The 21,286-nt window shown below is 39.1% G+C and overlaps 1 protein-coding gene across 5 annotated transcripts in view; it reads left to right on the top strand.

Moving 5' to 3' along the window:
* DSE (dermatan sulfate epimerase) overlaps positions 1 to 15,144 on the top strand; it is a 70,628-nt gene extending 55,484 nt beyond the window's left edge. For 4 of the 5 annotated variants that reach the window (XM_060115047.1, XM_060115048.1, XM_060115049.1 and 1 more), the window contains 4 exons: positions 4,033 to 4,286; positions 8,117 to 8,356; positions 10,699 to 10,906; positions 13,297 to 15,144. In XM_060115047.1, coding sequence (XP_059971030.1) covers positions 4,033 to 4,286; positions 8,117 to 8,356; positions 10,699 to 10,906; positions 13,297 to 15,061 — 2,467 coding nt within the window. In that variant the 3' untranslated portion in view covers positions 15,062 to 15,144. Of the gene's footprint in view, positions 1 to 4,032; positions 4,287 to 8,116; positions 8,357 to 10,698; positions 10,907 to 13,296 lie in introns of those variants that run through there. The other variant, XM_060115051.1, reaches the window with a different exon arrangement.
* Positions 15,145 to 21,286: the final 6,142 nt, after the last annotated feature.

Genomic DNA, 21,286 nt, shown 5'->3' with positions numbered 1-21,286 from the left:
TTACTTTGCTACGGATAGTGCTTTTTACATACTTCCCATTTCATCACATGGGGTATTAGAAAGATATAAACTAAAAAGGTTGAGATTTTATAAAATTAATCATTTTTACCGCTTTATCAAGGATATTCTTAAGTGAAACTGGCTTTTTTTTTTTTAAACTTAGAGTGCACGGCAGTATGCAGAATCATACAAGGATTACTAGAGCAGTTCAGTGCCCCTGCCTGGATTCTTGCTAAGATGCCAACATTTTTAACCCACTAGTACTTTTGCACTGTCAGTGCAAATATCAACATATAACATCTTTATATTATTATGAGAATAATTTTTAGTCATGGATCCCCTGAAAGAGTCTCAGAGACCCCAGGGGTGCATGGACCTTAATTTAAGAACAGATCTCTAAACAGGGGAAAGTGTAGCTTATAAAAAGAGGAATACAGTAAAAATTTTCCTAACTAACCTCCACTTAACTTACTTTTCTTAACTAACCACCTCTTAACTGACTTGCCAATGGAATTAACCTCCATTCCTTGTGTAACTGGCAGCAGCTCTCAGAGACTGCTGAATGTCAAGGCTGTGTCCATTAATTTCTGTTGCCACCTGTAGAATTATGTGCTTAGCAAATGTCAGTTATATTTGTTCTCAAACCAGTTTATGCCACTTTCACTAATACCTCTAATTACACAATTTTAATAATAGTATACAAATAGAATAAGTGTGAGTTTATCAAAAAGAATTAATATTTCCAAAACCAACTTAAATGCTTTGGAATGACTTACTATAAAAAATTGCTGTCATAATTTAATGTGGATGAGATTAGTAAAAGTTTAGGGAAAAACTCGTAAAAGTCTGGAAGGATTCTATATTCCTTCACAAGTATCTTTAATTTCTTCCTATATTAAAGAAACCAAGGCTGGAAATTGTGATGATGTGTTATATGTGTTCTTTGCAGGGAAAAACAATGACACTGATCCGTAGACCCACATTCAAAGACAAGGCTTTTAGCTCCCCTTCAAAAGATTGGTAAATATGTACATATAAATATGTTACGCTGAAATAAAATTCATAAATTAATACCTGTATCTTTTTTTGTGATTCTTAACATGCTTCTTTAGTAGTTTTAGTAACTGCTAGTTAGGATCACATTGAATACGATAGTTCCTTTGCTGCTATTCATGAGCTAGAAGCAAATTTCCTTCGGTTTCCATGACAGTAAAATATAGTGTCATCCGTAATTACTCTCTGTATCTGAAGATGAAGCTGGGTAAGAATGTATTGGTAAAGAATCTAGGTAACCTCTTAGAAACGTAGCTATTACAGATCAGATTTCATCAGTGATATAGTGAGGCACCTGATGGTACCAGGAACTCTTTTTTTTTTTTTTAAGTCAGTGTGCTAGGATTTTGTTGAATTGGAAACTGCTTGGAGTAAGCAACTATATGTGGGAATTTGGAAATTTTCTCACAAATTGCATAGTAATATTTCCTGAAGAACAATTATATTAAATGTTCTTTTATCTATAAAAAATAAGTTCATTGGTGTATCAGACGTGTCAGGGCTCAATAGATGGTAGCAGCTCATTGATGCCAGCTTTATCATGGCTACGTGTATGTGCTGTCATTTATAGAAGACATGGTGCAGAGACACAGGGCTGGGAAAAAATGCCTTGGAGTCTCTCCCTGCTTCCCCAATCACTATAAGTCAGTGAAGATTGTGTTTCTAACTCCCTGGCAGTGAGCTTTCAGTCTGAGTTGTTTTTTTTCCTAGAAGTAGGGAATTAATTCACACTCTTCATAGTCTGTTTACAACCAGTACACACACTGGCCAGCTGACTGGCAAGGCAGCTTTGTCCGTGGCCAACTGGTTAAGAAGCTCATCAACTTTAGTCATTTTAGCACCAGGCTGTTATCACTAGCACAGCTAACGAAACACTGAAGTTATTGTTAAATACCAAGGGATTCTTCCAAATTCCTTATTCCTTAATCATCACATATTCATTGTCAACAGTGTAGCCTAGTTTTATAGGCTTGTTCCTTCATTTTTTTCTTTCTTCCCCAAAATATTTATTGAAAGTCTCCTGTGTGCCAGACACTGTTGTAGGATTGGGGATCCAATAGTGAATACAACAGAGAAGAAAAGATAACCCTGCCCTTATAGAACTTCAATTCTAGTAGGGGATACGTATACGTAAACATATGCATATGCATATACATATACATACTTAAATGCTAAGAGGACAAAAAAGTGAGGAAGGCAAATGAAATACTGTGAGTTGGGGAGTAATGCTGAAGTTCTGACAGAGTGAGCAGAGGAGGCCTTACTAAGATCAGGTCTTTAATATAAACTCCTGAAAGAGGAGCACAGTCTAGAAGAGGTAGTGTCTCAGAACATTTTAAGTATTCTTAACCTAGGGTCTGTGGGGTTTGTATGGGAGAAATCCTGTATCTTAATTTTCACTAACTCTAACTGAAATTTTAGCATCTCTTCTAAATCATAAATCTGGATAACCAACTATAGTAATATCAGGAGAACCTGTAACTTTGTCACAGATATTTCCATGTCACATTCAGTTACTGTGTACATCTCAAAATATTATTTATGCTTATCACTACTTATACATTATCATAGTTACTATCCCTGCCATTAAATCTTGTATTTTAATGCCTTAATAAAGAAGCACATATATCACAATTTTTTTAAATATCTGTACTGATAGTTATATTTCAAAGTAATACCTTTCCTGGTACCCCTATGTATTATATGTTATGAATTTTAAAACATATTGAGAAAGAGGCTGAGGCTTCACAAGTTTGCCAAAAAAGAGGCTCTGGCATAGAAATGTTAAGCTTTAGTTTAATCCCTAATTGAGAGCTTTCTTCCACCTCCCGCAAGTACAGCACGCCCTTCATTTGTTTCCCTCTTTTAGAGATTACTCAAATACATCCTGAACAGATAGGGAGGGTTTTCTGGATAATTCCCTAGAACTGTGATTGCAAAAGATCCTTTTTAGCTTCCTCTGTAATGCAGTCCACACGCTATTAATGTACTTGCAGAATTATGTAGCAAGTCAAGCAGAAATTTGGTTTCCTAGCAAATGACAGTTTAATACTTCACAGATCAGCTTTTATAGACTTCCCTGAAAAGTACTTGAAGAGCCTTAAAGGCAGTGCCGTTCATTCTATGAGAAAAAATGAGACGCAGAAATCTGAGTTAGAATCAGCTCATTTTACTCCCTTACACCAGTGTTTTAGCCACTCTCCTCATCATGGCATTGACCAAGTGGGTCTGTCTAGATTGAGAGGTTCCAAACTGTATACACCGTGGTACCTTTACCTTGACCAGCCCGTGGGAAATAAGATAGGATATACACACATGTTGGACAGTTTCAGCACAGCAGCCATAGAACAGAACTGAGAACCCTACTGCAGGTAGAAAGGGGAGGGTGAGCACTAGTTAACGGGTACTCCAGAGAATTTTGCTCTGCCACGACATGTTATGTGCTTTCGATCTCTTGGAACATATTCTTCTACCTCTCATGAAGAGTAAAGAAAAAAATCAAAAGTAAAACAATCTCAACATCTTGATGTTGCCAGAAGCTGGAAAGAGAAAAGTGTTAACTGTGATTTTCACATTAGACAAACTTTATGCTTGTGTCTCATGTGGAAGGAAATCTATCTTTTGTGTCATTAAACCTTTTGCATTGTATCTCCACTTGTGTCCTTTAGTTCTGAGAAACAGACGCTTTAAAAGTGTGGTGAGGGCTTCCCTGGTGGCGCAGTGGTTGAGAGTCCGCCTGCCGATGCAGGGGACACGGGTTCGTGCCCCGGTCCGGGAAGATCCCACATGCCGCGGAGCGGCTGGGCCCGTGAGCCATGGCCGCTGAGCCTGCGCGTCCGGAGCCTGTGCTCTGCAACGGGGAGAGACCACAACAGTGAGAGGCCCGCGTACCGCAAAAAAAAAAAAAAAAAAAAAAAAAGTGTGGTGAGGGCTGTGAGCCTGGTGGCACTCATTTGCATAGCTTCTCTTCCTTTACAGGTTGGTGAAAGATGCTCCTTGGGATGAAGTCCCGCTTGCTCACTCCCTGGTTGGTTTTGCCACTGCCTATGACTTCTTGTACAACTACCTGAGCAAGACACAACAGGAGAGGTTTCTTGAAGTGATTGCCAATGCCTCGGGATATATGTATGAAACTTCATACAGGAGAGGATGGGGATTTCAATACCTGCACAATCATCAGCCCACCAACTGCATGGCCCTGCTCACAGGAAGCCTAGTCCTGATGAATCAAGGTACGTACGGACACGCCGAGGGGATGCCTGAGCTGACATCAGTTGTAGTTACCATGTTGTGAGCAAAGCATTTATATAACTAGTCTAAGTATATGTTCATGCTTGGATCCTAACTAAGCCCATAAGATTAAGTAATATCTGGGACACCTCTTGAAGAGTTGAGGGACATCTCTTTCCTCATTTCTGCTTGTTATATTAGCCTGAAGGTTACTTGAGTATGGCGTTTGATTGTCCCAAGCCATATCCTTACAGCACAGGATCAGTGGTGAATCTTCCTTTTTCCAAAGATTTTTGACAGTGAAGGCAGCCAGCCTGGATAGAGTTTTTAAAAGCTGAACAGATGGTTTATTATATGAACTGAATAGTCCTCATACACAGGTATGTATCATTACAGCACTACTTTTCTTGCCCCTCTAAAGACTTTAAAACAATCAATCTACATCATTCAGGTCAAATTTGGAATTGACTTTTGTGGATCGTATAGCTGCTTTACCTTATTGTATTACGTAATTGCTAATATTGCGTTTTCTTTGTACTTGTAATTCTGACTTAATTGCAACTCCTGTGGAAGTCTATAAATGACTAAATAAGATTATGTTTAAGAAAAACAACCCTAAATCACAGTGAGTTATTAGCATTCAATATATACTCATAACTGGCAAATCTTAACTCTTGATTATATTCCCCACAAGAATTAGTAAGTGTTTTGCACGTTATCCAGCATCAGATTTTACCCAAGCCTAGCTTTCTCCCTTGTCATATGAGCCATCACTTTTAATTAGATCTTAGAAGAAAAGAAACTAAAATTAATTGAGCATATGGCATGTGCTAATCCTTGTCCATATTTTATTTAATTCTCACATCAACCATAAAAGGAAGCTGGGATCTGGACCCAGTTCTAGACAAACTCAAACTTCATTGTCTTTCCACTATATTTTGTTACCGCTCTCAGAATAGAAGTTCAAGTTTAGTAACTTAAGGAAAGCTTGGTTAAGAGGGTAACTTTTCGGGGCTTCCCTGGTGGCGCAGTGGTTGAGAGTCCGCCTGCCGATGCAGGGGACGCGGGTTCGTGCCCCGGTCCCGGAGGATCCCACGTGCTGCGGAGCGGCTGGGCCCGCGGGCCATGGCCGCGGAGCCTGTGTGTCCGGAGCCTGTGCTCCGCGACGGGAGAGGCCACAGCAGTGAGAGGCCCGCGTACAGCAAAAAAAAAAAAAAAAAAAAGAGGGTAACTTTTCATGCTAGCTCCCTTTGCCCCCCACTCTCACAAAAACAAATGAAATTTTAAAAGTCAAGAGGTAAAGCCATGTGAACATGTACCATCAAACCATTTATAGATCCACAGGCCTGTGGAGAGACAGCATCCTGAGTTGGTGGAAGGGACCTTGGAGTGAGCTGGATTGCAGCTTGGGGCCTTGAGTGTTAGTCTAGTACAGTTTTATTTCCTTAGATAAATTTTAGTTCTTTACCAACAGGGATAGAGCTTATTTCTTCATTCTTCACAGTAGAGAAAATTGTTCCAGATATTAAGCAGGCACCTAAAATACTGGCTCGAATTGGGTCCAAATTTGAATTTTCTTCGGGCAGGAGTGTTCACATGCCTTTGTTTTCTGAGTAAAGTAGTGGGTTGCTCTGGGATGCACTCTCCCAGAGCCATTCCATAAGCAGCACACACATTTCTAAGAAGATGGGACAAAAGAAGGAGTGAAATCTCTGGTCCTGCACATCTCAGTTAATAATCAGACTTACAGCCCCGGCTTTCTTGGCAGCCTCGCTCGAACTTTAGGAGCTACCTCAGCCACACTATGCCAATAATTCCATGTTCTCAGAGCAGCCTTATAGATACTGACTGAGGTAGCTTAGTCACGTGTAGCTCCTACTGGACTCAGATGAAATCTCAGCAGTGAGAGAGTTGGGATTTTTCCTCTGTTCTGCTAACCCTGTCTTAGGGCTTAGGATACAGGGCTCACAGGATCACACGTATGCAGTTTACAAGTCAGTTGGAAAGAAGACAGGTGTGAAATGTTTAAATGACTACACCATACTCATAGTATTACCACGGAATGAAATAAGGGGGATCATGAAGTTATGATTAAATATCCAACGAGCGTGTTAAGTTTGAATTCAGGAGAACAAGGTTCTTTAGGTGAGTTTGAGATGGTGCATGGAACTTTGAAGGATGGGTAGGATATGGATAACTGAAAATAATGAACATTCCAGGCAAGGTGTATGGATGATGGAAAAAAATACAGGGCAGAGCATCAGTAACAACAATATTGGTACCTCGTATTGAAAGATTTGAAGCTTACAAAGGTAGACATTGCCTCGTCTCATGAATAGGGTTTTTATAAGGAAAATCAGGTAATATCTGGGCAGCAGTGAGTAGCAGTTCTAATTTTAAACATCAGTCACATTGGTATCTGATTGGAGATGGAGGATACAGAGAGAAAAAAGATGAGGATGATTGAGATTTTAAACTCTAATGACTAATGGAAATTGAAAACTATCCAGGAGGCTGGCAGGTCAGGTGTGGAGCTGGATGGGAGAAGGAGCCAGTGTACAATTAACAGTAACCTCTGCACAGCAGAGCCTAAGAATGGTGCTGCACCCCCATGAGATGAGAGCTTGGTCTTACTTAGCCTGGAACCTTGGATTTAGGCTGGGAGGTACCTGGTGGTACCTGGGCCTCTGGAAGCCCCCATACCCAGCACACCTAGTAGACTGTGCTAGAAGGTTCAGCATGGATGATCACACACACGTCTACGGGAGTGATACAACAAAAGTCCACTCAGTAGGAGGCAGTGAGCTTAATTTTATCCTTAGGGGTTGTGTATTTTAAATACAAGCAAACAAAACAAACCTTAAATCTAAAGACCTAGGTTCAGATCAAAGTTCTGTTCATTTTTAGTCATATGCCAGAGGACAAGTCAACCTTTCTGTAATTTTGGGGTAATAATGCATAATTGAGTTGCTAAAAGGATTAAGTAAGATTATGTTCGGTGCTGTGTAAATTATAAATGTTACGAAACGTGAGGAATTGTTATTGTTGCCTAAACGCTGGTCTCACAAGAATTATAGGAAGTAAGCATTTCCAAGTCAAAAAGATTTTAGAAAAAATTTTAGACCTTTAATTTTCAGCTGGGGAAATTGAAAAATGTGGCAGGTTGAAGAAGTGCTTGAACAAAATCATGTGGCTCATTTTTGGCAGATTAGGGACTCCCAGTTTATTTTTGTCACCTTTAGATTGCCACTCCAATGGTCTCTCCACCCCACTGTGCTGCCTTTTCCAATGCTGTGGAATCTAAAACCACGTAAAGGATGAGGTATTGTCTTCTAAGAACAGGATGCGTTGGAGACTGTTCATTTAGCATTTATAATATTTGCAGCTCATTAAAAATTCTGTAAAATAATGGTGGCAGTTTTTGTGAAGCGGAAAACTTCAAAAATATTTTCAAACAGTGTTTTCTAGAAAAATTGAGTAAAAGTCTCAATGTACAGATCCTTTCTTGCAGACATAAAGTATGTACAATTTGTAATCTTAGATGTGGTGTGGTTTCAGTTTATTAAAGATTATGAAATGACTGATACTTATTTAAAGGTTTGTCTTTAATTAATAAATGACCTGTATTCAAGAACTTCTTAACTTAGATCATGGACTCATCATAAACCTGGACTAGCAGGATGTTATTTATAATGTTGATAAGTGAGAGTTTTACAAAATGCAAGTTGCAGTATAAACTGGTCAGATAACTCAGAGGGTTTTATTTGGCCATATTTTTGTTTTTAGTTTGTTACAGCCTTAGTCATTGTTTCCATGTGTTTTCATCTTTCAGGGTATCTTCAAGAAGCTTACTTATGGACCAAACAAGTTCTGACTATCATGGAGAAGTCTCTTGTCTTGCTCCGAGAGGTGACAGACGGCTCCCTCTATGAAGGAGTTGCATATGGCAGCTACACCACTAGATCACTCTTCCAGTATATGTTTCTTGTTCAGAGGCACTTTGACATCAACCACTTTGGCCACCCATGGCTTAAACAACACTTTGCATTTATGTATAGAACCATCCTGCCAGGTACAGTGAGAACTTAGAAGTGGGAAAACATTAAACAACTGTAATTTTTTCTGATTATGAAGATGGACTAGACTAAGAAAAGAGACGTGGGATTTGAGCCATATTGAGGTTAAAGGGATTTTTTTTTAATCAAAGAATAATTCAAGAGTTGTATATAGCCAGGAATATTTGGAGAGTTCATGTGATTTAGGTATTATAAAGCTTAGAGCTTAACAGATCAAATATAATTTGTAGCCTCCGCAGTACTTCTATTTTTGTATGTGTACAAACTTGGGTACATATACAAACTCATTTTCATGAATCTAAACAGAACAAAAATACTTATGATTACATGTTAATTTTCCTTTATGTGCGATCCCTAATTGATCCTATTTTACTTTTTTAGTTTTAAATTTTTTCTTCCAAACTATACAAACATGATTCAAAAGAAAGATTACATCTACATATTTAAATTGGGGGTTTAGTATTCTCTTAACACATTTTTGACCAGAGACGTATTACAGGCACAGGCGTTAGTTTCTGCAGAAATCCCCTGGTCAATAATGTGTTAATACTCAAAATATTTTGTGGAAATAAATGGTATAAGATATAGAAAGCAAACCAAAAAATGAATTTCTGGGACTTCCCCAGCGGTCCAGTGGTTAAGACTCCGCTCTTCCACTACAGGGGGCGTGGGTTCAATCCCTGGTTGGGGAACTAAGACCCACGTGCCACGCAACACAGCTGAAAATTTTTTTAAAAAAAGAAAGAAAAAAATGAATTTCTATGAAACTTCTAATTTCTTGTTGCTACGTAGCTTAGCCTTTTAAGAGAACTGGCTCACACACACACACACACACACACATATAAAGAGTTTATTCATTTCTAGGACAGCCTATAACTCTCATTTCTAAACAGGACTATCGTGTTAGAAAAAGTTTAGGAGGTAAATTTTCATCAGGGTGGGTTTTCCCTCAGTGAAATGCAATTTTTTAGTTGAATGATTCTAGACCTACAGCAAACAATCGTTTTTAAATCTTTTTGCTCTGGTTATATACACATGGATTGGATAGAATCTCCATTGTTGGATTAGTTATCAAAAAAATACTGCAGAGCAAAAGAACCATGTTTAGTTTAGAAAAATTTAGTTTAGGCTCACATGCGGAACCCTATTGTTTTGGTTATCCTTAAGCATGCAGGAGAGGCCTCTTTCATCTTTAGTTTATCTCGGTAAACAAAGGCCATCTAAAGCAAGGGCCTTTAAGAGGTCTCAGTGCTTTGTAATTTGATCTGAGTTCTAACAGCCAGCCACATCAGGGCTTGGGTTTGCTGTGAACTGTGTATGTGGCTACTTCCTAAGGTGGAAAAGACAATATGAGCACCTCTAAGAGGAGAAATCATGTATTTGTGTCAATTAGTAAAACAACCTTTATTGAACATTTATGTGCCAGGCACTGTAATAGGCAGGGGATTCAGAGTAATAAAACATCCCATCTGCTTTTAAGATACAGGTTAGTAGAAGATTCAGAAAATCACATTTTATAGTAAGATGTACTTGGATGAGAGTTTACCAAACTGCTAGAAGCAAAAACATTAGCTGTAAATCATGTAAATATGGTCATGCAGGCATTTTTAAAAGGGATTCTGTGTTAAGTCAGTCTGTTCTCAACAACATTTCTTTTTTATTTTCCCTACAATGGCTATTCTAGTAACGATTATTCCTGTCTGACCCAGAATTTTATCTGGTCTTACCTACATTTGTTTTTCTGACCTATTCCAGTATGATCTTTACATTTTCTCTCTTTTCTTCAACTTCTAATAGTACATACAGGCAGGACCTTCTCTGGAATTGTTTCATTTTCTTCCCATAGAAACTCAGTTTCTCCCCGAAACCTTATAATTTCTGCTGTATTGGATGCCAAGTTGAAGCACCTTATGTTATTATCTTGGTCTGGGGTGTGGGATGAGTTGGTGGGAAAGCTAGTGCTGATCCCAGGTTCAGGGACTCACCATGCACAAGAAGATAGATCTCCCATGTATCCATGCAATTATATTTGCCTGTAGCATGAACATTAGAAAATGAGGAAGGTAGGCAACAAACGTAAGCATTAATAGTTGTTTCCATTACCAAAGACAAGTTGCCACATGACAAACCTGCACACAGGTTTGTGGAAGACTTTTAGAAGGATTCTGATTAACTGGCCTGGGGTAGAGCGGGGGCATGGTGGTTTTTTGTTTCTTATTTTTATCTAAGGTACACAATTGAGTCTAATTTGGAACCAGGATTGAGAATCATTGTTTGGGCCTTTATGGAAGTAGGCAGTTTTTAACTTATCTTAATTCTGTCAAACTTCTTTCCCCAGGGTTTCAAAGAACTGTGGCTATTGCAGACTCAAATTACAACTGGTTTTATGGTCCAGAAAGCCAATTAGTGTTCCTGGATAAATTTGTCATGCGTAACGGCAGTGGTAACTGGTTGGCTGACCAGATCAGAAGGAACCGTGTGATGGAAGGTCCAGGGACGCCTTCCAAAGGGCAGCGCTGGTGTACGCTTCACACAGAATTTCTCTGGTATGCTACCTTGTACTGGCTTTAAACAGAAATTGTACCCAGGGGTACAGTGTGCTAATATTTTTACCTTAAAAAAGAAAAACTAATCTACTTTTTAACACTTTCTCCACGCCACCTATGTACTCACAGCTTCAATTCAATTCATATCACAGTTTTGAAATTCTGTTAGAAACATTTCCTTCCATTTAAGATCTGATTACTGTTTGCGTTTTTGCTTTCCATGTATTAGAATACTAGGCTCACACTATTTCCTAGATATGCATGTTTTGATTTACATCATTTTTGAAATCATATAAAGAGAAAAACCACGTAATTTAGACTGAGTTATTCGATTATCACACCAAAAAAAAGTAGTAAAATGTTTTGTTTTGATAAATGGAGCATTATAATCTTCTAATAGCAAAGCTGTTGCTAAATTTTCAAAACTATTTAAAAGTGGTGACAGTATTTGACAGTTTTACTTTGATAATAAAAGAACCATGTAATTTTTTTGCCTTAATCTTTTAAGCCTAGAAGGAGAAGCCAGGCTCTCCTTTTTAAAGTACTGCCAAATACGTTTTTGGCATCCAATAAATTAAAATAAAAATTACAGGGAACTGGTTAATCATTAATCCCTGATGTCTTTTCAAGCTACTGAAATTTGCATTCAACTCCAAAGTAAGCTTCCGTGGTTTGATTGCTTCTTTTCATTTACAAAAAAAAAAAAAAAATTGAACAATTAAGAGGGAAAAAAAAGTAAAGTGGTAACTGAGGTAATTTAACCAGCATTTTTTTTTTTTAAGATGTTGGGGGTAGGAGTTGATTAATTTATTTATTTTATTTTTGCTGTGTTGGGTCTTCGTTTCTGTGTGAGGGCTTTCTCTAGTTGTGGCAAGCGGGGGCCACTCTTCATCGCGGTGCACGGGCCTCTCACTATCACGACCTCTCTTGTTGTGTAGCACAGGCTCCAGATGCGCAGGCTCAGTAGCTGTGGCTCACGGGCCGAGTTGCTCCGCGGCATGTGGGATCCTCCCAGACCAGGGCTTGAACCCGTGTCCCCTGCATTAGCAGGCAGACTCCCAACCAGTGCGCCACCAGGGAAGCCCATAACCAGCATTTTTAAAAACTATCTTCACAGATGAACTGCATATATTAACATGCAACCATTCTTGGCTCCTTTTAGGTATTTGAAGTAATTACTTAATAGTGTTTTTCACTTACCCGTAAATAAACAAGAGAGTTCTATAAAGCTGATCATAGGAGTCAGATTAATGTTAAGTCTAAGTAGATTCAGAAAGTGCCTTTATGGGAATATGAAAACTGACCAAAACCTGAGAGGAGGATGGCCAGTTCCACTTGTTTCTGGATTTGTTAAATCATCATAATTAAGCCAACACTGTACTAGACTGAAGCAGAGAGAAATTGCTGATGTCCGTAACTGAGACTCCAGAACAAAAGACAAAACAGCCCAAATCAAATAAATATCAATAAGATTAACTCTACCATAGGTGACTGATTCACTTTAGAGAAAAAGTATCTTAGAGCCTTTCTTCCCTTGAGCAGCAAATCATATGAACCTGTCAAGGCTGTTGTCTCAGATCACCAAAAGTGAACAGTCGTCTTCATTATTATTTTTGGAGCCTTCCTGAATCAAAACTTGTGTTCTTAATCATGGTGAAAGTTTGATGTGAATTATCTTACTTTGATAATAAACATCATACATTAAAATAAACTTATATCAAAAAAAGCATGACATCATCTGCAGATTAAGACAAAACAAAACCTTGGAATCGGGCTAGGCAGTGGGTGGCATGATCATAAATCCTCCACTGTTAGATCATTTCCTGAATTTCATCCATTCATATTCTTAGATGTGGTGTTGGCAGTAAATCTTATCTAATATGTGAAATCCGACTCTATTTAAATTTATTTTTTTAGAGGGGGAAAAAGGTACTCTACCAAACTTTCAATAATATCAGTTGTTCGCAGAACAGTGCTTCCTTAGCACTCAAGGATTGCTAGAGTCCAAATCTTAACATGTGGTTTCCTAGAATAGGAGCCCCTCAACTAGAGGTTTGGATGAGCTGCTTAATTCTATGAGCCCCAGTCGTTTGGGTGGCAGTTCTGAAATCATTAAGTGAAGAGTGTCCACGTAGTGACTATCAGTAGCTGTCATTTCCGGCTCAAACCCTTCACAGTTGTAAAGACGCACTCCTCTCCCATTCACCAAGGGCATGATTATACGTGGGTGTTTTCAGAAATGCCCCTAACACAGTCTACACTGCCAGTGCTCTGGGTGGCGTTTTTATGTTGTTTCCTCCAGCCACGTTGCCGTGTGGCCTCACAGCTCTGCTGTGTTCCTTTCACTTCTATCGGGAAACCATTTAATTTTTAAAAATTGATTCTTTCAGGTATGATGCCAGCTTGAAATCTGTCCCCCCTCCAGATTTTGGCACCCCAGCATTGCATTATTTTGAAGACTGGGGTGTTGTGACTTATGGAAGTGCGCTGCCTGCAGAAATCAATAGATCTTTCCTTTCCTTCAAGTCAGGAAAACTTGGGGGACGTGCAATATATGACATTGTCCACAGAAACAAATACAAAGACTGGATCAAAGGCTGGAGAAATTTTAATGCAGGGCATGAACATCCTGATCAAAACTCCTTTACTTTTGCTCCCAACGGTGTGCCTTTCATTACTGAGGCTCTCTATGGGCCAAAGTATACCTTCTTCAACAATGTTTTGATGTTTTCCCCAGCTGTGTCCAAGAGCTGCTTTTCTCCCTGGGAAGGTCAGGTCACAGAAGACTGTTCATCAAAATGGTCTAAATACAAGCATGACCTGGCAGCTAGCTGTCAGGGGAGAGTTGTTGCTGCAGTGGAGAAAAATGGGGTGGTTTTCATCCGAGGAGAGGGTGTGGGCGCTTATAACCCCCAGCTCCATCTGAAGAACGTTCAGAGGAATCTGATCCTCCTGCATCCACAGCTTCTCCTCCTCGTGGATCAGATACACCTGGGAGAGGACAGCCCCTTGGAGATAGCAGCAAGCTTCTTCCACAATGTGGATTTTTCTTTTGAGGAGACAGTGGTAGATGGGGTCCATGGGGCTTTCATCAGGCAGCGAGATGGGCTCTATAAAATGTACTGGATGGATGATACTGGCTACAGTGAGAAAGGAACCTTTGCTTCAGTGACATACCCTCGGGGCTATCCCTACAACGGGACCAACTATGTGAATGTCACCACACACCTCCGAAGTCCCATCACCAGGGCAGCTTACCTCTTCATAGGGCCCTCCGTAGATGTTCAGAGCTTCAGCATCCATGGAGACTCTCAACAACTGGATGTGTTCGTAGCCACCAGCGAGCATGCCTACGCCACTTACCTGTGGACAGGTGAGACTACAGAACAGTTGGCCTTGGCACAGGTCATTGCTGACCGTCAGAAAATTCTGTTTGACCGGAGTTCAGCCATCAAGAGCACCGTTGTCCCTGAGGTGAAGGACTACGCCGCTATTGTGGAACAGAACCTGCAGCATTTTAAGCCAGTGTTCCAGCTGCTGGAGAAGCAGATCCTGTCCCGAGTCCGGAACACAGCCAGCTTTAGGAAGACTGCTGAGCGCCTGCTGAGATTTTCAGATAAGAGACAGACTGAGGAGGCCATCGACAGGATTTTTGCCATATCACAGCAACAGCAGCAGCAGCAGCAAAGCAAGTCCAAGAAAAACCGAAGGGGAGGCAAGCGCTATAAATTTGTGGATGCCGTCCCTGATATTTTTGCACAGATTGAAGTCAATGAAAAAAAGATTCGACAGAAAGCTCAGATTTTGGCACAGAAAGAACTGCCCATAGATGAAGATGAAGAAATGAAAGACCTTTTAGATTTTGCAGATGTAACATATGAGAAACACAAAAATGGTGATTTGATGAAAGGCCGGTTTGGACAGGCTCGGATGGTGACGACGACTCGCAGCAGAGCCCCAGCGCTGTCTGCTTCGTATACCAGGCTGTTCCTGATTCTGAACATCGCTATTTTCTTTGTCATGTTGGCAATGCAACTGACTTATTTCCAGAGGGCCCAGAGCCTACATGGCCAAAGATGTCTTTATGCAGTCCTTCTAATAGACAGCTGTATTTTATTATGGTTGTACTCTTCTTGTTCCCAATCACAGTGTTAGCACTGAAGCTATAAATTGCTTGATCATTTTGTGGTCACAAGTCTGTGCAAAAAATAAAATCATTGCCCTCGTTTGTTACTGGATTTTTTTTCTCAGATTCTTTTAACAAATTAAGGGGAAGGTACTTTCACACAAGAAAGCAGGGACATGGAGAAATCAGTATGGGTAAAGGCAAAGAATTTATCAAAGGAATAAGAGTAGCTTGGTTGTCACATGGTGTTTCTGGAAGTGGCTTGGCTGAATTAGCAGTCCATATAATACTGCTCTTAAAAGAACAAAATGTCTGGTTTTAAGTAATATTTCTTCTTAAGAGAAAAAGACTTAGATAGAATTGGATTTTATTAATATTAATTTAATGCTATTAGCGATCTCCAGATACTATTTTATGAAAAGACTGAAGCACACAATTCTAAGAAATACAGAAAAAAAATTTTAATGGCGTAGTCATGTTGAAAATAAATGTTAATAAGTCCTGGTGTGGTGGTGTCACCTTCCTTAGAGAGTAATTCATGAGTTAAGTGAATAACACCATCTGTACATTGGGTTACTATTCAGATAACATAGTAAAATGATGGCAGAAGATTATTGAAAAATTGGGGATATATTTCCAGTGGAAAACATGTATCTATGAAAGAATTTCCTTGATGATGTTGGTTTCAGCATGCACATAATTGACTGCTTTTACACACCCATTGGTTATTCAATAAATGAGACAATTACAGGTAACTTAATTTTCTGTTTTCCTTCTATGGAAAACTGTTATAGACCCAATGACTAACTTCAAAATAAATATATCCTGAACACTGATTTCAGTACCAAAGAAGATGGGGAAGCTAAAATTTGGATATGATTCTTACTTTTTTTTTTTTTTTTTTTCTTTTTTTTGCGGTATGCGGGCCTCTCACTGCTGTGGCCTCTCCCGTTGCGGAGCACAGGCTCCGGATGCGCAGGCCCAGCGGCCATGGCTCACGGGCCCAGCCGCTCCGCGGCATATGGGATCCTCCCAGATCGGGGCACGAACCCGTATCCCCTGCATCGGCAGGCGGACTCTCAACCACTGCGCCACCAGGGAGGCCCTCTCTTACTTTTTTTTAATAGAAAACTTTCTTCAATTTATTTTGCTAAATAAACATCATAATTGTGATTTTTCTATAGGGTCTTTCTTCATTTTTCCTTTACATTCAACAATTTTGAAATCTTTTAGGAATAACTGTTTATTTGAACATGCATTAATTAAACAAAGTAGAGTTGGAATTGAAAGAAGTAATTTCTCTGCTTATTTACCTTTTTGTTTCTTAAACATATTTTAAACATTGAAAACAAAAGCCAAATTCTGATATTTAAGTAATACCAAACTTTTAAAACATAAAATTTTCATATTTATTTTCAGTTAAGTCCTCAGGAAGTAACAGCAGCACAGAGTACTGGAAACACATTCCCCAGATTGATATTTCAGCATAAGAAAATGATAAAAGGAACTTAAGAGTGAATTAGCGTACATTTAGCATATTTGAGTCTTATGTATTTCTCCCTTGAAAACAAAATATGTTTGGCTCCAGTTTGTAACAAGAACACATTCCCTGATACAGGTCTAAGGTAATAATGACCATCTTTTCCTTTCACTTGTCCTTTTGATTCATGGAAATACCAGTGAGTAACAGAAAACAAAAACATTCAGAAACTTATGAGCCCCTTTTTGCAGTTCTAATTTTGAACCTTCTTACATAAAAAAACACAAGTCTGACTTTTCACTGTGCTTCACTCATTATACTGGGAATCTAGAGGATGACTTCTGAGGAAGTATTTTTTTTTCTTTTATGGAAGAAGGCTCTGGGGAGGATGTCATTACACACTGTTTAAAAGAATAATGTTTTCAAAAGAATAATGCTTCCGTTTGTCCTGCATGGATGCTGTTACGGGGCTTTAAACTTGCTTTATGTGACAGATTCTCCGTTTACTTAACCTCATTCGACATTCCTCTCTTCTAGTCTTTCTCATTCAGAAAGGATGAATTGTCTGAAATGATCAAAAGCAAATTTTGAAAAAGAAGGTAAATTGCTCTTTGAGGCTACCAAGCAAACCTGATCTCAGACCCAAAAACTCAGGCATACTTTCTCATAAAGATGAAGAGTGCAAGCGAGTGCCAAATCCAGCTTTCCTTTTGTTTTTACTAGGTTAGGGCAGACAATAAATTAGTCCCCACAGCATGATCCTAGTATAACACATTAGCTCATTTTCAAAGCAACTTTTAAAAATATGGTAATCACATATCTTTAAAACAAAATTATTTGATGAGTTTATTTTCCTTCTAAGTGGACCTTGTATTTATTTCAATTAAAAAAATTTCCACAGTCAGTGACTTAAGTGGTTAAGTAAGGAAAAAGAATGCTGAGACAAATCACAGCTCTTCATAATGAGACATGTTTTATATCAGGGATAGTTAATATTTGAATAAAACTAAGGAACTCTTTGTATCTTCCAGAAAAGCAGGCCATGTTAAATCTCTCTTGAAACTGAGTAATTAATTATGGAATGTTCAGTGCTGCTCACTGTGAAAGGAGTGTTTCAAGTTCATTGGATAATATGGGAGCTTTTGTCTGGGGGATTGGCAGGACGTTAGTCCTCATCTTAGAGAAAATTTGGGAATCATTAGCAAATAGAGCTTGTCTGTGCAGTGGGAGGGCCATATTCCCTGGTGGATAACTGATTAGCCTCTTAACAGCCACGATGATGGATGAGACCTATCATTTGCTGAGAGAACAGTATTGAGATCATTGTTATAATTGTTAATAAAGTCAAGTGGAAGACATTCTCAATTCTCAGACTGTTTTAATAAATAGAATCTATTATAGCACCTAATTCTCCCACAAAGCTTTTAGTCATAGTTTTTAGGAAGTACCAAATGTTCCAGGCTTACTAGAGAATAGTTTTAAAAGGATATTATGCACACTGAATAATTTTTTAGAAGAAAAATTTATATTACACCTTCATCTGCTTTTAAAAAATTCTTGGTAGTTCACAAACCACCACAAAGGAATTGGAAATTTCTCCAAATTGTTAAGAGAAAGCAAGTCATGAAATGTTATATTTTTAAGTTAAAAAGTAAATGCATGTTTTTCCTTAGAAATAAAAAACAAAATTAACTGGGCACTTTTGAGAGTTAAAGGAGAAGCAAGCAACAGATTCCAAGACTGTTCTAGGAAAACTAGGACATGGTCGTCTGTGTCTTAGATTAATTCAGGAAATAAAAGGGGCTAGGGATGTGTGTGAAGGTCTAACTTGAAATTTAGTGCTAAAAACAGGAACTTGAGATGATCTGATGCAGCCTCCAAAATCTTCAGGTGAGGAAACAGACTCAAGCAAAGTGGGCTTTTATCTGCTTATTCTTGTGCTTCATTTCTGTTGGCAAAGCCCACTGGCTTGATTTTTCCTCTTTATGCTCGCGTTGAGAAGAGGTCAGTTTCTGCAGCTTATTTAGCCTACTGGCAAAGGTGAACCATTTTGCCAGCAATGTTTCAGCTAGATATGTGCTTTACGCTATGTAACATCAGTGAAGTACTGACAAGGAAATCATGCATTCCAATACATGGTCTAAATATTTCAATTGTAGTCATCAGTTTTGATAGGTTCAAACTCTATTAAGCAAGATGTAGTTGCCATGTGAAGAATAAAAGTTGATAAAGTTACATTATGACTTTCCTGTTCTTTTTCTTGGCTGTGCAGTTTCTCTTTGGGGGGTTTCTTTTTTGTTTTTGTTTTGTGTAAGTTATAAACATACATGATCGGAAAAGTAAAATAGTACTAGAAGGCTCATATTTTTAAAAACCTCCTGCCGTCTCCCTTTTCACTCTTGATTTGTGCTTCCCAGAAGTAACCAATTTCTGACTATCTTAGCCATTGGGTCCATTACATCCTTGTTTATGTTAAGATCTAAAACTTCCTACCAGTGAAAAGAGGATTTATCTCTTTTTTCCATCTCCCCTTTCTTCATACCTGTTTCATCCACCGCCTTCCTTCTAACAGGGCTATCATAATTTTTGGCTAAGTCACTATTCAGTATTTATATGTTAAAACTATGTAAGTATGACTCAAAGGCTAGCCATAAAATGTACTTTCTTACTTTCATAAACAACTTTGGTTTCCCCAGAGTTAATGATTATTTTCTTCATTTCCTTAGTTGTCAAGCAACCTCATTTTATCCCCAAACTTTCCAATGTAAGTATGAATCTCCTCCCTCTGTCCAATCACATCTATGTAATTTGGCAGTTCTTTTTGTTCTTGGGGCCATCCTTGCATGATGGTTGTCTTCAAATCTCCTTTCTCCATCATTCTAAGGATTCTCGATACCACTTTTCTGTGTGAATCTTTTGTTTCCTGGACCCCATGCTTTCCTTTTTCTTCCTCAGTGTCTCTTTTTGATGGAGCATACCCTCCCCGAGAATCCCGAGAAAGGATGCACGGGGAGTAAAATCTTGCCTCCTTCCATTTCTGAAAAAAAAAAGTTTATTCTCTCCCTCACTTGACTGATCATTTTTCCAAAAATTTTAGCCTGGAAATAACTTTTCCTCAGAGATGTGAAGGCATGGCTCTAGGACTCTCCAGTTTCTAGTGTAGCCATTGAGAAGTCTGTTACCGAGTTTTCTCTTGGACAGAGATTTTAACCGGAGAAAGTCTGTCATCTCCCTGCTTAGTTCAGTGGAGAGATGCTGGAGGAGGGAATTGTTTAATAGGTCTAACTGCTTGTGTTCTCAAAGTCAAGTGGAGAAAGGGGCTAAAAGTCTCACTGTTTCGTAAGTAGACACCTATCCTCTAATTACAGTGCCTCCACTCGGTTGTGCTGTGTCTTTAAACCAGAATCCCTCTTCTCAGTCTCTCCAGGGAGTCGAAGCCTCATCATCTGCTGGAGTCCAAGTGCATTCGGCCTACTGTGGTTCCATTTTCCACTCCCATGCATTCCCACTCTCACAGGCACCTACTGCCAATTCCTGAGCATCTTTGTGGTTCTGCTGAGTGAACTGGCTTGTGTCTGTCAACTCCAATCCCATTTTCTTGCTGGCTTATATTTCAGCCTCCTGTTTAGTTACCATTCAACCATCTACTCTCAGCTTCCATGGTCTTATTTTATTCTCCATTCATTCATTCTGAAATATTTTTTGAGTACCCACTAAGTGCGAGGCACTGTTCTGGTACTTGGAATACTACATTAGTGAATAAAAAAAATTAAGATCCTGCCTTCTTGGTGCTTACATTCTAGGGATGGGTCTGACAAATTAGCATAATTCATAAGTAAATTATATAATCTATTAAAAGCTAATAGGTGCTACGGAGGGAAGGGAAAGATGGGATAAGGAGATTGAGAAGGGGAGGGTGTAATTTTAAATAGGGTGGTCAGAATAGGCTCTACTGATGTCCCCACTCCCATTGTCTTTTTCATTTTTAAAATCCCTTTAGTGGATTTAGTAGAGTTTCAGGAAGGATCAGAAATAATTCATATATTGAATCCAATATGTTTAACTAGAAGCCCCACTTCACTGTTCAGGTGAGTTGACAAATAACAAGAATGACAGTAACGTGTGTTTATTGAGCACCTACTATGTGCCAGGTACTGTTTTAGTAACTGGAGATTTGGTAGAGAACAACAACAAAGTAAAACCTGGTCCTCATGTAGCTTATGATATGAGTGAGTGGGTGTCTGGGAGGGGCAAAGAGCAACAAACTCAACAAAAATACACTAGGTCAAGTAGTGAAAAGTACTGTGGGGAATAGTCTAGATAGGAGATAATCAGCTCCCTTGACTAAGTCCAGAGGGGGAATATTTAAGGCCCAGCTCATAGGCAAAACATGTGACCAAAGGAGTGTCTATTTTGTGGGAGCATGTTGGTCAAAAGATGATTAATCAAGGGGCCCTCAGGATACTGTGTCTCTGAGTCTCATTTACTGTAGAAGAGCAGATTGCCTGACTTGGCTCTGACCCAATCACCTGACTGTCCCTTAATAAAGAGAAAATTGTCCAAACCTTCCTGCCATTTCTATTTTCAGCCTGCCTGTTTCAGGGACTTCACCTAGACGTGTGGCTGGAGTGTAGGGTGTGTAATGGAAAGGTGGTGGGAAACAAAACTGGGAAGGTAAACGGGGGTGCAGAGGAGGTGCTCCTTTCTTCCCCCTCCACTTAATTTTTTAAAATAACACCAATTGTATGAGCATTTTGAGTAATCCAGGCAGTTG

This window comes from Mesoplodon densirostris, chromosome 12, assembly GCF_025265405.1.
Source record: "Mesoplodon densirostris isolate mMesDen1 chromosome 12, mMesDen1 primary haplotype, whole genome shotgun sequence".
NCBI classification, from domain to species: Eukaryota; Metazoa; Chordata; class Mammalia; order Artiodactyla; family Ziphiidae; genus Mesoplodon; species Mesoplodon densirostris.
This window is presented reverse-complemented; position numbering and strand designations above follow the sequence as displayed.